At 32.7% G+C, this 16,160-nt stretch overlaps 1 protein-coding gene across 1 annotated transcript in view; it reads left to right on the top strand.

Annotated features, from left to right (window-relative positions):
* lgs (legless) overlaps nt 1–11,530 on the top strand; it is a 106,956-nt gene extending 95,426 nt beyond the window's left edge. Inside the window, exons 13-14 of the mRNA XM_067270374.1 lie at nt 2,546–2,777; nt 6,631–11,530. Of these exons, the coding sequence (XP_067126475.1) occupies nt 2,546–2,777; nt 6,631–8,884 (2,486 nt within the window). The 3' untranslated portion in view covers nt 8,885–11,530. The remainder of the gene's footprint in view (nt 1–2,545; nt 2,778–6,630) is intronic.
* Nucleotides 11,531–16,160: the final 4,630 nt, after the last annotated feature.

Raw genomic sequence — 16,160 nt, 5'->3', positions numbered from 1 at the left:
GAGAGTGCCCTATTTGTACTTCCAGATACAGAGATCTGAAACTTCCAAATGCTTCATCAATAGTCATAAGCATGAGGTTTTTTTTTTGTTCAGTTTTTTTGGCTCGACCAGAATTGCCTGCCTGCACAAAATCTTTTCTGCCGGGTGTTTGCCAGCTTATTTCATCACTTTGGTAAAATCCTTGAACAGTATTTTCAGTAGATATGGGGGAGATGTAAGGTATGTGATTTTGGTGGAAATTTTGATAAAGGATTAGTTATGTTCTTGGTCAAATGAAGTAATACTATCTTGCATTTTCTAGGACTATGAGGTAGTGCTTTTCTTGCTTTTACTATGCTTTTCCTAAAGACTGTTGTGTCTAATACACAATATTTTCTTCTGCATTTTGTAGTTGGTCACACTGTTGCCTTTTTTGCAAATGGCATAGAGCCTATCTTGCATTTTACTGTTGTCACATTTTCTGTAGCTTTTTCATGGAAGCAGCAGTATTTATTTTTATCAGTTTCTTCAATTCACATCTACTTTTCTTGTCCCAAAAATCTTTCTTTCTCTAAATGTTTTTGATATCTCTCAGGAGTTTTGATGTCACAACCATTGGAATAAATTTAGAAAAATACCTCCAGTATCATCTTACTTACAGAATAACTACTTGTCCATGTCCTCACTGTAACACAAATCTTTTAAAACCATTATTTGCAAAGGTATTTTATTTAAAAGCATTTTCTGGTTATGAGAGTGATGGTGTTAACATTTGCTTACCTCTAACTTTACAAGACACTCGATAACTTTCTCAGTTATAAAATGAAATTGAAACAATACTAATTAACATGAATATTCCATTGTCTACTATAAAGTAAATTTGCAGTTTATTAATACACATTTAATTACAAAATTAGCCATTCTAACTGTTTGATTATTAAACTAAAACTTTTTAATCAGACAATAATCTTATATAATCCAATAATTTTTTTTACATCAGATGTCCTACATTCTGTGGATTCTACCAATTAATAAATTATTGACTACAGTAATATAATTGCACACATTGCAAAGACTTCCAGTTACTGAAAACACTCATTAATTATAATTTTTCAATTGTCAAGAAATTTTAAATTACTGTACTATTGAAAAATTTATCTGGTTATACAAAGTCCAAGTTAGTGGTGGTTTACCGAATAAATATACGGCATTGGCTGCATTCAGCAGACTCAACAGTTCTGGAGCTCTTGAATATTTCTTGCTGTACACCCTCTATGGTAGTGCTGTTTCAGAACATGTTTTAGTTTTGACGTCACATTTAGTGAGTCTTTTATTTACACTATCTATCACCAGCTGCAACTGACTAATGATGGCTGCTGCTTTCTGTTCCAAAGCATACATTACTCTCATTGTTCGGCACGTGTAACTATGTAACAGTTATCGATTACTGATCGAAACGCCTTTGCTCAGTTACAACTGTTGAATCTGCCGAATGCAGCCCTTTACATAAGAAAAATAATAATTGTGACTGGATCTCTAGAGGAGGAATTCATTATCATCACATTTCACAATGTGTGAAGCACACTTCTGGGAATTGAAAACAAATGAAAGTTATGCAAAGCATAACGGGTCTCAAATTGAAGCATATTGAAGCGATGAAAAGTTTTTGTGATGAAAATAATATTCTCATAAATACCTTTCTATTTTCAATGAAACCATTTGAAATATTCCATTTATGTTTGAAAATAATGAATAATTCATAACTAATATAATTATATTTTTTAAATAAAAATAGCAGTCTGTTCAGGCATTTATTGTAACTTGTAACAAGCATGTTCATCTTTGCTTGTTACATGTTGCAATAAGTTTCTGTCAATAAGCCACTCAGCAACAGCAGTTTTTACTTTTCTGTCAGTAGCAATATGGTGAGTTCAATATGTTCCTTCAAATTTTGGAAAACGTAAAATTCAAAAATGGTCATATCCGAGCTGTATGGAAATTAAAAACTCCCACTGAAACATCTGCAGAAGATTCACATTCCATTTTATAATATGTGGTCTGGCATTGTTATTGACAATGTCAATGCTTCAGCTAAGGGGTTCTGGATTTTTTTTGTAATGACCTCTTTCAAGTGTGTTAATGTGTCCACAGTACAAGCAGCTTAATCATAAGTCTAATTTGTTGTCATTTGGAAATACATACATTACAACTGCCCCATGATCATACATTATTCAAATCATTCGAATTGCCAATCTGGGTTATTATTAACTACCTACATTGTAGTTACTTGACCATGCTTTGATTTTTAAACTGTGAACTTTGTAAAGTTACTCTTAGATCACCTCATGTAAATGTTATAATGACCTAATCAAATACCGTATATCTCGGCGGATAAGACGAGGTATAAATTTTCGTCGAAGTTTTATAATTTTAGCTTATATCTGTCCTATAAGACGACCCCGGATTTTCAGAGCCTTTTTTTATCATTCGACTATCGTCTTATCCGCCGAGATATACGGTATATATAATTATAATATTGTGTTTTAGAAAAAAAATTTTTTTTCAGGTGATGGGATGTTTGGTCGTCACATCTCTTGCAATCAGACATCAAATGGCCAGAAACCTTTGACTGACTGTTCAAATACTCAAGGGAATTTACCGCACAAAGAACCAAGTTTAATGCCGGTGCCATCTCCTCAGCAAATTCAATATTTAAATGCATTTGATGGACAAGAATTAACCATTCAAAAGCAGCCTAATACTAGCCTCAGGGATTTAGATTTGGTATCTCCAAACGTGTAAGTATAATAATTTTATTTTTTTACATATAAACTTGAGGACAACTTGAACTTATTCCTTAATTAAGACTCAGTTTCCATGAGTACATAATTATAATTAACATTTATAATTACCCACTGTAGATTGAATTACAAAAAATGTATTAATTAAAGTTTTTATAGAGTTCAATTAATTGTAAATATTATTAATATATTCACTTCTGTTATTATGTAAAACAGTTAAATCTGTCATTAATACTTTTCCTAAATTTTTTATTTAAAAAATATTTCTATAATATCTGTAAAAGAATTTTAATGCAGTGTTATGTGTATTTTGTTGTTCTGTCTAATTCCATATTTAGTTTTGGTAATATTGTTTAAAAATCTTAACAGTTGAGCTTCTTAAGCACTATTTAATAAAATGTTAAATACAAAATATGTGTTGTAAATGCCAAATAAGAAAGTAAAACAACTGAAAGTTTTAAGTTAAAATATATTTAACTACTTTTGATGATACATTTTCATCTTTAGTAGGCACTTGGAACATAAGGATACTGAACATTAAACCCTTAACTTTAAATTATATTTGATCTTCTACAAACTGAATTACATAAAATAAAGTACATTGCATTTTAAAGAGCCATTAAATGAAAGGTGATTATGGCACATTGATTCTTAAATTTTTCATTTATATATTAAATATGTAGACAATATCCTGTTAGCAAGGGATGATCCAAATGATGAACTACAATTTGTAGACTTTTTAAACTTCATTTATCTAATTATAAGAAAGAAAGTCAAAGTTTGAGAACATATCTAAGTCTGATCACAATGCATTTTAGTGGTGATTAAGGGGTTGCTCCACCCCACTATCCTTTCTACCCCAAAATTCAATAAACATACCTTTTGATTAAATTCTACATTTGGCTGCATGTGTAAATGTACTGTAGATATATATGTATATTGTGGAGGTGTCTCCAGTCCCACCATTCCCACCCAGTCTTGAAAAACGTGACCAGTAAAAGGTTTTTAGTATTACTCTTAATATTAAAAGACTCAAGTGGTTTTTAGTATTTAGTGTTGATCATAATTTTAACAAAGAACTTTTAATTATTCCACAAAAGACCTTTTAGCCTGCGTCTTATAAAAATTCAGACATATATGCTTCGATTTGCAAAACCTTGTTTCCACCTACAGCGAAAACAATACCGAATTTAAATGTATTTTGCTGACTGTTTTAAATGTGGATTATTCGACTTAATTTTCTTTCAATTTTGAGTACAGTTTTCGTAATTAAAGAATTTTACATTCTTTGTATCCTATACCAAGAATGCATACAAAAATTTGTTATACCTAAGAACACTATATCTTTACCATTAGAATTGCTGTTTCAAAAAGCAGGGTGTAAGTGTTTAGCCATTTGTCCACAGCCTTGTTTAAGATGCTTATCAAATGACATGGATAAAGAAACAATATGGGAAAACTGATTTGTATGAAATTTTGCTACATAACGTGTCTTCTAATACATATACTGTGTATACAGGAACCGTATCTAGAATACAAAGGTTCGGCGGTTGGTTTATGATACACTTCCGTGTTGATGGATGATCCCTCTATTTTGATGTTAATGTCTAAGAAGTGTGCCTGGGTGGAGTGGGCTTGATGCTATTCACACCGATCGACGATTATCCCGTATCGATTAACGGTGGAAATAGATCAAGCCCACCCCACCCAGGCACACTTCTTAGACATTAACGTCAAAATAGAGGGATCATTCATGTCTAGAATGTTAGCAACTCTGGTTTTTGAACATTGTCTAGCATGTAGTACAGTCAAACCTGTTTTTATGCGGGGGATAGGGACCGCATTAAAAAAAACGCATAAAAAGAAATCGCACGAAACTTCACGAATGGCTGTAAAAAATAGTTTTCGCAACACAATTAAAAATATATTTTTTTTATGCGGTGAATAGGGAACGCATAAAAAAAGTCTCACGTAGAAAATAACTCAAAACCGTACGAAATAGAATTTATTGACAACAGATGTCAGCACTTGACTGCATCGTCTGGTCTATCGTCTGTTTTACATATTTTTGTCCAGGTGGTGTTTTGTTGACTTAAAAAGTAAATTATTTCATTTTTCGCATATTCATGCAATAATATTACTATAATAAGTGCATTTATGCTATAATAAGTTTATTTAGCTATAATAAGTCAACGTGAGACATGACGAATCGCACGAGACTAGTCGCCAACTATACCGCACAAATAAAAAATCGCACAAAAAAAACCGCATAAATTAAAAATTCGCATTAAAAAAATCGCACAAATAAAAATCGCACATAAAAAGAGCGCATAAAAACAGGTTTGACTGTATATCATTACAATCAACAGATTTAAATAGAAAATGTTTTATTTGCATTGTGACTTTATTTTCTAGGAATAATGCTTTTTATTAAGATGTGAATTTAATCTCTAAATTATAGATCCTTTTACCAGTGATTACAATTTTATTGTTTTAAATAATGTTGTTTGGCTCTGTTCTACTTAATTTTCTGCTTGCTCTTATTAACTTTTGTTTTCTTACCATTAAATAAACAAATATGTAATAACTTATGTATGTGTTTTTCTTATATTCTTTTTTTCATTCTACATTAGTTCTTTTTATATTAATGAATAGTCTAATTAATACTTTTTACAATAATCATTAGTTGGTACATAAATAGGTGTTTAGCAATACTTTATTGTCATTTGGAGCACATTGGGTTAGTGGATTATGTCAAAACAAGATAAAAATTTTAACCATAATAATAGAATACATCATCTCTATTTACAATATTCAATTTATGAGAGATTTTCAGGACTGTAGTAGGTCCATAAATTGGCATTACACTATTTTATTTATGTGGAATTTTTACCCTAAAATTATTCATTCTTGGTCTTAAGTTGTTTTAGAAGTGAGAGTTGGTGTTATTATTGGTCAAGTTAATCCATTTTCTTAAGATTTGTATATATGATTGGAGTCCTGAGGTTTGTGTTACTAATTATAATGTAACATCAATTGTTACTATAAGTAATTTTCTAAGACTTTCTATACTAGAGTATCTGAAGGAGCTTTTATATCAAGGTACCAAAGTTTCTTTAGCTACATAATCAATCAGTAAAATCTTATAACAACTATTCAGTCAGTCATTTAATAATTCTTGATTAATGCCTCGAGTCAAACTGGTCATATCTAACAGCAATATCATACAAATACTCTAAAAACAGTTTAAAATATCTAATTTTACTACTACAAATGTTTTCATTCATCTACAATGAACGTCATCAGGTAATGGAATGTAACTGAATAGAACAAAATATAAATTTTAAAACAAACTCATGCCTCTGGTGCTGTCACTATTGCTATTTATATCACATGAACTCGATCTTTTTCCAAATTATATAACAGACGTGGGCAAATGCGGCTCTGAGTTACATGCAGCTCTTGCCGAAAGTGTTAATTTCCGTTTTTTGTTATTGTTTTCACAATTTTATTTTTATAATTTTGTGAAAATATGTTTGTTAAAAAAATTCAATATTTGTTTTTTATTATATTTATATTATATAATAAAATCGCGCGCCTTACCATACTATCCGCCACGACAGTACAGAACTGCAGCTCCCATGCATTTTGCAAAACCTATATTTCGGCTCCCACTGAACTCTTGCTTGCCCACCCCTGTTATATAACAACTTCAGATTAAAGTGTATTGTGTAGTTATTTATCATTAATACTGTTTAGATTTCATTTGTAAATGAATGTTTGACATAGTCATTGACGTTAGATTTATTTATTTTAAAAGATGTATTTAAAATTTATTTTTTATTTACAGAATTACAAGTAATACCATAGATATGAGTCCATCATCTCATCCTCAACCATTTCCTACACCAGACAGTTCTCAAGGTTCTTTCTCCAATTTTAATGGTCCATTTTCATCAAATATGGATACTACTCAGGAAAATCTTCCCACACACTTCAATAGCTCAGGACAAGGAAATATAGAAGGAGGACCTCGGCGATTTTCTTTGCCAAGTCCACAAATGAATACTGCAATCGAAAATGGTCACCGTTTAGTTGGATCAAATTCACAACCTCAACAGTTAGAAGGTCCAGTTCAAAGATTTTCTGGATCTCAGAATCAAAACTTTAATGGTTTATCTAGAATGCTTGGATCAAATCAAATGCATCCATCTGTAATGGATAATCCATCTCAAAGATTTGTTGGTTCAGTTAATCACGGTCCAAGGTGTGGTTCTTTACAATTACCTGCTACGGCAATGGATAATCCAATGAGATTTCCTGGCAATACACCAACAATGGAACCTATTCAAAGGTTTCGTGGTCCAAGTCCTCATGGTTCAAATCTAGAAATGATAAATCCAAGAATTCCTACACCACATATAGGAGGCAATAACAACATGCCAACTCATCAACAGTTTGGAGCTGTTATGCCGTGTGGTGAACCTGGACATGGAATGCCTTGCGGACCTGGTCAACCCATGATGCCTTCAGGTGCATGTTTTGGTCCAGAAACTGGCCACTCCCATTTGCAGAGTTTGCAGAAAATGGCTCCTCCATTTGATATAACTCCTGCAAATAAAATTTCTACAGATGTAATAGGGCCAGGTCCAGGTGGTAATGGACAATCATATAATAGTGGGACTATTGCATCTGGACTTCATCAACAAGCAAATAATTCCCAGCGATTAACACATTTTGATCCTATTGCATCAATGGCTGCAATGAGTGAGAATTCTGGCCCTTTGGTGACTACGGCAAGTAATGTTCATCCCTCACAAAATATGATGACAACATCGATGAATTTGTCAAATATGCAAGTGACAAATGCTACTGCTAACAATCAGCCAAATATGGTAAATTTTCATACAAATATGCAATCTATGCAGGGGATACATCAACAAGAAGGACAACCTTCATATAACATTGCCAATCAGATGGCTCACAATATGGGTACAGGTCCACAGACTGTTAATAACACATATGTAAATGCTACAATGTCCATTCAACAATTGAATATTCAAAATGTTACAACATCTGCCTATAATCCAAATATTCATATACCTCCAATGAATCCAAGTCCAGGTATGATGTCTCAACAGATTAATCCAGGATCTGCAACCCAAACAATAAGTTCATCAGTAACGACTAATCATCCTATAATGCATAGTACTGTATCGCCCAAAAGTGCTTCTGTAAACATGGCTATGGCCTCTTTGCATGGAAACTCTCATGTACAGCCTTTTTCCAGTCAGTCAGTTGCTGGTCAAAGGACTATGAATTCAGCTGTTGCTTCAATGAGTCCAGTCATGATGACGCGTGCACCTGGTGCAGTCACACCATTTAATAGCACAAACATTCATGTTAAAGCAAATGCACCAAACACAATTCAATATTTACCAGCTAGGCCACAGAGCACAGCTCCTCCTCCCGCAAGACCTCCAAGTTTGGACTTCCTTCAGAGATTTGCCACCCCTCTTACTAATTTAGATAATAAAGTTCCCACACATAATCTTCAGTACTTTCCAAATGGAAGCAATAATACTCAAAATGTAAATAATATGGCTGCTTCTTTACCTCCAACTCCACCAAGTGGTATGGTACCAGGTCAGTCAATTATGGGTGGTCAAAGAACAATGAATATGGCAGTTGGAGCAATGGGTATGAGAAGTCCTGCACCAGGACCAATTCCACAAGGCGTTAATCAAATGTATCCCAGTATTTTGAAGATTGGAGGACGCGAATCGCCCATATTTGGACGGCATGGTGGTCAACCAAGCGGTTTACCTGGAAACATTATAGGAATTGGTTCTCAGGGCCCAGCAATGTATGGTAACAAACAGTTATCACCAGCAGGCATGCCACCAGAGGCTAGCCAACCATTACCACCATCAATGGGACACTCTTTTAGTTACAAACAATCACCATTTTGTGGACCAACAACTGCTGATCCTAACTATGCAGTTCAATTCCACAATTTTCAACAACAGCTTTATGCAACTAATACTCGTGGAAGTTCACAAAACAGTATGAGTACAGGACAGAACTTTTTTGGTCCCAAGTGACATTGAAATTTTATAAAACAAAGCAAAATGGCATCAAGAATTTGTTGTTAAATGTTAATGCCGGCATATTTGTTAGAATGGAACTTGTCGAGAACTTTCCAGAAATTTAATTGCAAAAGCCTATGTATATGAAGGAAAGATATTTTTAAGAGCTTGCATCAGTTGTTCATGGCTTAATGTCAGCATCATAGTAAATAGAGTGGTCATAGTGAAGCAAAGCTAATAAAATTGTATATATATATAAACATCTTGAAAACGGTGAATCAATTTTGTACAGACATTGATTGTAAATATATAAATATATATATACAGTAGTAATCTACAGTGCTCATATATCTTCAGTTGTTCAGTTGTTGATGTATACATGGGTCTGTTTCTGTTGACCTGTGTGGATGTAGTTTAGCTGTTTATTGCTCAATGCAACCGGATATTTTTGGTTGCTTAGATATCCCAAGACAACTGTATCATAAACATTTTGGTGCATTTGATATTGAAGATAGGCAAGGTTTAGGTTTCTGTTCGTGTTTGTCAAAACAAAGACATTTGTAGTTGGTGCCATATCGCCGATATTTTTCGTTTCTGCACTCGCCGTACGCGGAGGACGACACACTCGAAAACGTAGCGACTAGCCAACGCCTGACCTTGCCTTTTTGTTATCGCTACCTGCCATCATTTATTCCTGCCATCCAAGTTGTTCCCAGAACCGTGTGCCATTTATTTTATTCATCACATTGAAAAATATGTACTGTGTAAATAATTGTATGGTTGTAATTTTGTGCTGTTTTAATATGTCAAGGAAGAAAAAAAGGTTGCTTCTTCCTTAGCATTTTTTATGCAAGTTATACCAAGTGGGCTTTCCTCTTCCCACCTCCAAATGTAATTTTTGATTTTAGAAAGTAATTTTTATTTGAAGTTGTATGCTAATATGTGAGGTGTCATTTTTCCCTACCTCATATTATAGCAGCAATAAGTGTTTTTGATCTGGAATGTTTATTTTAAGAAAAAACAAGATTTTCTTTTTTAAATTTTATTTGTACTTAAAAACCTTGTCGTTTTGACATTTTTTATGCCTTTTGATTTAACTGTTAAATTGTAGAAGGTGAGCTGAAAATGACATTAACTTTATTATTATTAAGACGACTGTTCAAACATTTTCTTTATAATAATGAAACTGTGATATTCTATGTATCATCTGTCCTTAATAAAGTTTCATCTAATCATTGTTGCACAGTTAATACAAACATTTTGATATTCCTCAATTCTTACTGTTTAAATTAGCTGTGCAGTTTTGCTCATTAATGTCCTCTAAATCTTCATACATAAACTTAAAGTACCTTTTAATATGCCATATTCAGAAGTATACTCAAGTTTTATAAACTCTCTTTACGAAATACTTAATTATTTGATTTTTTATATGCAAATAAATAAATGTCGACGGAAAATACTCCAAGCTCTCGAGATTTGATCAATTACTCATAAGTTTGAACTTTAAAAAATCTTCTAACAGTATCCTAGAATTTATTACGGAATAAAATGTCATCTAGTCTCCTAGAAAATAAGTAAATAAAAATTTTAGACATCAAAAACTTACAACTGGACATATCAAGCCCTTTACATATTAGTTAGTCATTTTCAGCATACCTTTAACATTGTTAAATGGATTTTTTTAAATCAATCTTTTAAATTGTAACAGTACTTAAGCTAAATATGAAGTACAATGTAAAGAATGGTGCCAAAACGATTGTGCTCTGTGCACAAACAACTGTTAAATTAGCAGTGTGATCAGTTTTTAAACTTTGTCCATTTTTCTGATCTAGTCTGAAATGGCAGCTACCGAAATTCATTTTTAACACAGGAAGTTTTTTTGAATGTTTTTAAAATGTCAAAAAGTTTTTTAACCGTCGTGTCATTCTTCAAACCGGTATCGTTTTCTCGTAATTATATTTGCCGTTCAGTTTTTAAACGACTAATATACTCCGAAAGTGTATCGTACGATTGTAAGCAGAGCAAATTCTCCTGTTTGCTTTTCAAATCGTTTCAAAAAGCATAGACATATCGAGCATATTTTTACCAAAAGTTGTTGAGCTTAATTTTTTTTAATCGCAAAGAGATTATTCAAACGAAAAACAGTCGTCTTTGGGCAAACCGTTTACGAATACAATTATAGAAGTGAAATTACACTCTTCGGCACAAAATGCATTTTATGCAGAGAGCATATATCGCAGTCAAACAAAAATGGTGCTTGTACTCTGTTTTTATTTTATCTTCAAATTTTAAAATAACATTAAATCAGCACCTGTTCATCCACATCACGACCATTTATTGTAGTAAACATCGCAGATATTTGTAGTTAAGAGTTCCTAGTTGTAGTGACAGATTTGACATTCAATTGCTGTTCCCATATTTGACATACATGGCAATAGTACTGTGTCACAGAATTATATATTTTTGATATATTTTATATATTTTGATGGCTTGCTTACAGACATGGCTGTAGTCTGTTTTGCTGATAATATGTACTGTAAACTGTTTTTTCCTTTGTTTTTTTAACTGATGCATGTCTATATCCACAATTGTGTGGCTGTTGTCATGTATAACTAATCTGGGGTTATATGGGAGAATGAATAAATCTTGTTGTAAAGAGAAGAGTTTGTTGTTGTAAATTATACAGATTTTGCCAAAAATTGATTTTTAATGTAATAAAATCACTATAATTATTTTTTTAAGAATTATTTAAAAGACACAAATCAAATAATCACCCTATCTTAAGTCAAATTCGATCACCATGTCAATTTTAATCCAGTTTATTTAAAGCCAATCCGGTTTTTACTGGCCGAGCTATAACTCGTAAATGTTTTATTATTTTAACCAACAAATACGTGTAAATTTATATATAATTAATGAACTTTAAAACAGTACACGGCAAAGAAAATACAGAAATAACAATGGCTTATTTTGTTTACCACAAATTCGGAAACAATACGGCAAAACTGACCCATCCTATCGGAACTTAATTTGAGTTTAGAAGAAATTCAAATTCTGCATTGATGATAATGATTAAGTTTTCTGAATTTGGTGATAAAAGAAAACTAAATAATGGAGTTGATCTAAAGATTAGAGATAGGGTAAGTTTAATTTGTTAAATTTAAAAATTCTTTTAAAATGAACCTAAAATCAAACCAGGGGCCATTTTTACAGGTCTATTTCTGTACAGTAGAGCATCAGTTATTCAATATAATTAGAGCAGAACACTAAGATTCTGTAGGAAAAGAATAAAAAGACAATATCTTAAATACAGTAAAAATATTAATCCTAATTCTAGTACAATAGTAAAAAATGATCAAGACAAAAATTTAATATTTATAATTATTGTAAATAAAAAAAAACATTAGTGCTTGTTTTTAGTAAATTAGACAATCTTTCAATACAATTACAAAGTACTGATGAAACATTGAATTTAAAATAAAAAATACATAATAGTAATAGTGGTAATAATGACAAAACAGCTCAATAGTTGGCCTTTAGATCATTATTACATAAAATCTTAATTGGGAAGAATTACATATTCACAAAGAGCTTGAGTTAATATACCTATTTTGAATAAATAACATATAATCTTGTTAATGAAATGATGAGAACAAGAAGATATTGAAAATTAAATCCTGAGTTAATCTTCGATCATATACTGTAATTGAGTATTGATTCATTCCTGTGGGACAAATAGTCAAAATACCTGAAGATGTGAAGTTATGTATATGTAGTGTACTATTGATCTAGATTTTGTTTCCGTGGACAATTTTTGGTTTATTAATAAACCATAAAGTTGGCAGCCTTTTCTTAGGATCTTAATCAACTTGTGTGTTAAAACACAAAACAATTGGATTACATAAGAAGTTAACGGTGTGGTTGACAGTATGTAATGCCTTTCATCTATCAGAATTATCATCATCCCTCCTATTCCAAAACTTTTTTGGGTCAGAGCCTTCCCTTCTATACTGTTTTCCCCCATACTTCTTTTATAGTTCATCTATTGAAGTTCTATAATCCTCTCCATCTCTTCCTAAGTGTCTTCTTAGGTTACTGCTTTTTATTTTCCATTCATTGTCGTGTTCACTTTTAAGTCCATATGTTTGTTATGATCATTTTCAAATACAAGGAATAGGATGTAATAAAAAGCAAAAAGTCTGTTTATCAGACTTTCCTATTCCTTATTTCTCATTGTCCTTAACATTTTCATTTCCATTACTTACATTTAATCTCTTCTTATCAGTCTTAAGTCTGATCTATATGTTAATATTGGAATAAAGTATCATTATATGGTATGTGTATATATATAATATATAAGAAATACAGTACACACCAATGAGGTAAAAAACGATGAGATATATACATATCACGATTTTTCACCTCATTGGTGTGTACTTCTTGAATTCACTATAAATTGTGTGAACTACAAAACTGGTTTGCAAATATTTTGATCATTTCTATCACTTGGGAGGATAATTAATTACCAAATACTTGAAAGAACCGAAAGATTTTACCACTCATCTCTTATCTATATACTTTAATCCAAACATCTCTTAATATCTCACTTTTTCTTCAATTCTATACCTCATTGTTTTACTATCTCATTTGTTGATTTTTTCTCTATTTCTCAGTATACAGTTAAATATTACATCACCAGCAAAACACAATTCCCAACTGAGTCTAAAATGTTATCCATTATCAGCCAAACAATAATGAAGAAAGGATGTTATCTTGCTACTGTGGATTTCCCACATCAAACTTAATTTTTACTTTACTTTTACATTTTCTGTATATGTTCCTGGTCGTCATAATTTTTTTAAAATCTAACTTGTAAGTTAATCCTTGCAAACACTATCATAAGACTTCAATGTCCAAAAAGCATATTTCTACATTCTGGTACTTTTCCAGGATGCCCCTTGTATCAAAACTCTTCACTTCTGCTGTTCTTCTGAACCTATACAGTTCTTCTCTGAGTTATTCTTTATTATACCAGTACTTCTAATTCTGTTTTCAAGAATCCTTTTAAAGGGCTTTTTTGCACCATGACATAGTGCGTGTCTTTTGTAATTGCTACATCTAAAACTCTGCATTTGGAGATGGTAATTCCTCTTGTTCTGGCATCCTTTTTCGGAACTAGATTAAATATTTCTTTCCTAAAATAGGTAGAATGTTTTTTTATTAATAAAATGCACCCTTGAAGATTTTATTGTCTGTTAACAAAATTAACATTAAGTTAACAACTACGAGTCCCCATGTCTTCTCCGGGATAAAATTTCCAGCTTCCCCCTACTCGATGGTCCCGATTATAAAAGAACGATTTACATTAAAGCACAGAGGGAGGACACACAATGGTTATGGTTTGGTGCGCATAGCTAATTCTGGACCTGGAACGTCGAAGATAACTGCTTCAAAGTATATATTGTGACGTGATTTAAAGGAAAGTGCACAAAAGCAAAATTCCAACAAGACGATGAGCCAAAGCACCCGGCTTAAGTTACAAGGCAGTGGTTACTATATACGTATTATATGGCAACCACTGCTTTGTTATGTATTATATACTATATTATGTAAAGCAGTTACGAAGTGTTTTCAATAACTTTGGGATATTATCTATATATACGAGTAATTTCGCGACCGTGTCTTCACCGTCCATTCCGCAACTTCGGGATATCGCAGCTCCAGATAACGGACCAGAGACGAGGCACTGTCGTCCAGAGTTACCACGACCACCCGTTTGACGTCGGGTGTGTGCCACTTCTCCTACGCATCTTTCGGAAGCATCGGTATTACACCAGGCGCCATTCTGGGCTGGGCATGGCCCGAGGCGTGCTGCTACTTCAATTCTTTGAAATTTTCCATTCTGTAAAGGAAAATGAGCGACTGTTGTGAAAACAGAACTTGCATTAAGAAATATTCCTATTATAATCAGAATTGTAAATTTCTAATGCAGAAATGATTGTTTTAATTCCTTTTAGAAAAGAATATTATAAAATCTCAATTTATTATATTAAGGTGACCAACTTTTTTACAATGAAAAGGAGGACGCACATAAATTGAAGGAAAAAATATTGTAAATAAAAGAAACATTTTATTCATTGCAACAATAATACAGTATAATAATCTCTACTGCATGCGTATGTGCCGCGTTGTGTTTCGGTAACAAGTAAGCAAAGCTACTTGCATGCAGCGCACTCTCTCAAGGTCTCCTGTGCAGAGCACACGCGTTTCATAATCGCGTTTTGCTGCACTGTACCGCGCCTTGATGAACCATCATTTCAAATACAAACGCATCACATCACATGCAATGGATCGGCTCGGCATCAATCGAATATGGAGATTTACAGATTAGTCTTCAAAAAATATCAAAAAGTAATGTGTTAATGGTTAATGGTTAAACACAGTTAATGTGTACTTAAGTAGTCCAAGATGGCGGCTCGTCTCCGATTCCAGCAACCAGAAGACAGGGAACAGTGGAGACGCACGTTCTAACCTAACCTAACCTAACCTAACCTATTCTAATAATTTAATAGAATAGGTTAGAACGTGCGTCCCACTGTTTCCTTGCTGGAATCAGAGACGAGCCACCATCTTGGCACCAAGGGTTACATTAACCATTTTTTATATTTCGTATTTGATTTAAATGGAGGAAATGAAGACAAAATCACAGGGAAAAGTAAGTATCAAATTTACTATTTAATAATGTTTTAGTTTAGAAATAAGTATAAATATAAGCGCGTTTTGGTTAAATTCGACGGTCGCCATCTTGTTTGTACATTTGCGTGTGCAAACAAGATGGCGACCGGAAGCGCCGCCATTTTTTATACCATAGGTAAATCTAACCAAAAAATGTACTATTCTACTATTCTGTTGACTGCTGTAACACAAAACGTGTGAAAATAGAGGAAACGAAACGACGGGTGAACTCGAATTATTCTAATTAATTAAGCTTCAGACGGGATATTAATGTATACAGTGGGTGAGCGGATAAGGAACATAATCCGTTCCAAGACTTTGTTCGTTAACCGATCACTCACTATATACGTAGGTAATACGTGAATTATAGCGGAGAATAAGATTTAAAGTAGGCTATTTATTAATTTTCACGTTGCTTTAACAATGAAAAGATGCGATTCCTCTGAAGGAAACCGATCAATTGCTATCGAAAACCACCCTCGCTAATTGCGGTATTTTGCTCGTCAAAGTTAAAAAGTACTTAAATCTAGAAAGATCGTTGTCTCAACTTACTTAA

Source organism: Centruroides vittatus, unplaced genomic scaffold, assembly GCF_030686945.1.
Source record: "Centruroides vittatus isolate TY-2023 unplaced genomic scaffold, ASM3068694v2 contig_370, whole genome shotgun sequence".
Taxonomy (NCBI): domain Eukaryota; kingdom Metazoa; phylum Arthropoda; class Arachnida; order Scorpiones; family Buthidae; genus Centruroides; species Centruroides vittatus.
The sequence above is the reverse complement of the archived record's forward strand: the minus strand, read 5'-3'. Positions and strand labels throughout refer to the sequence as shown.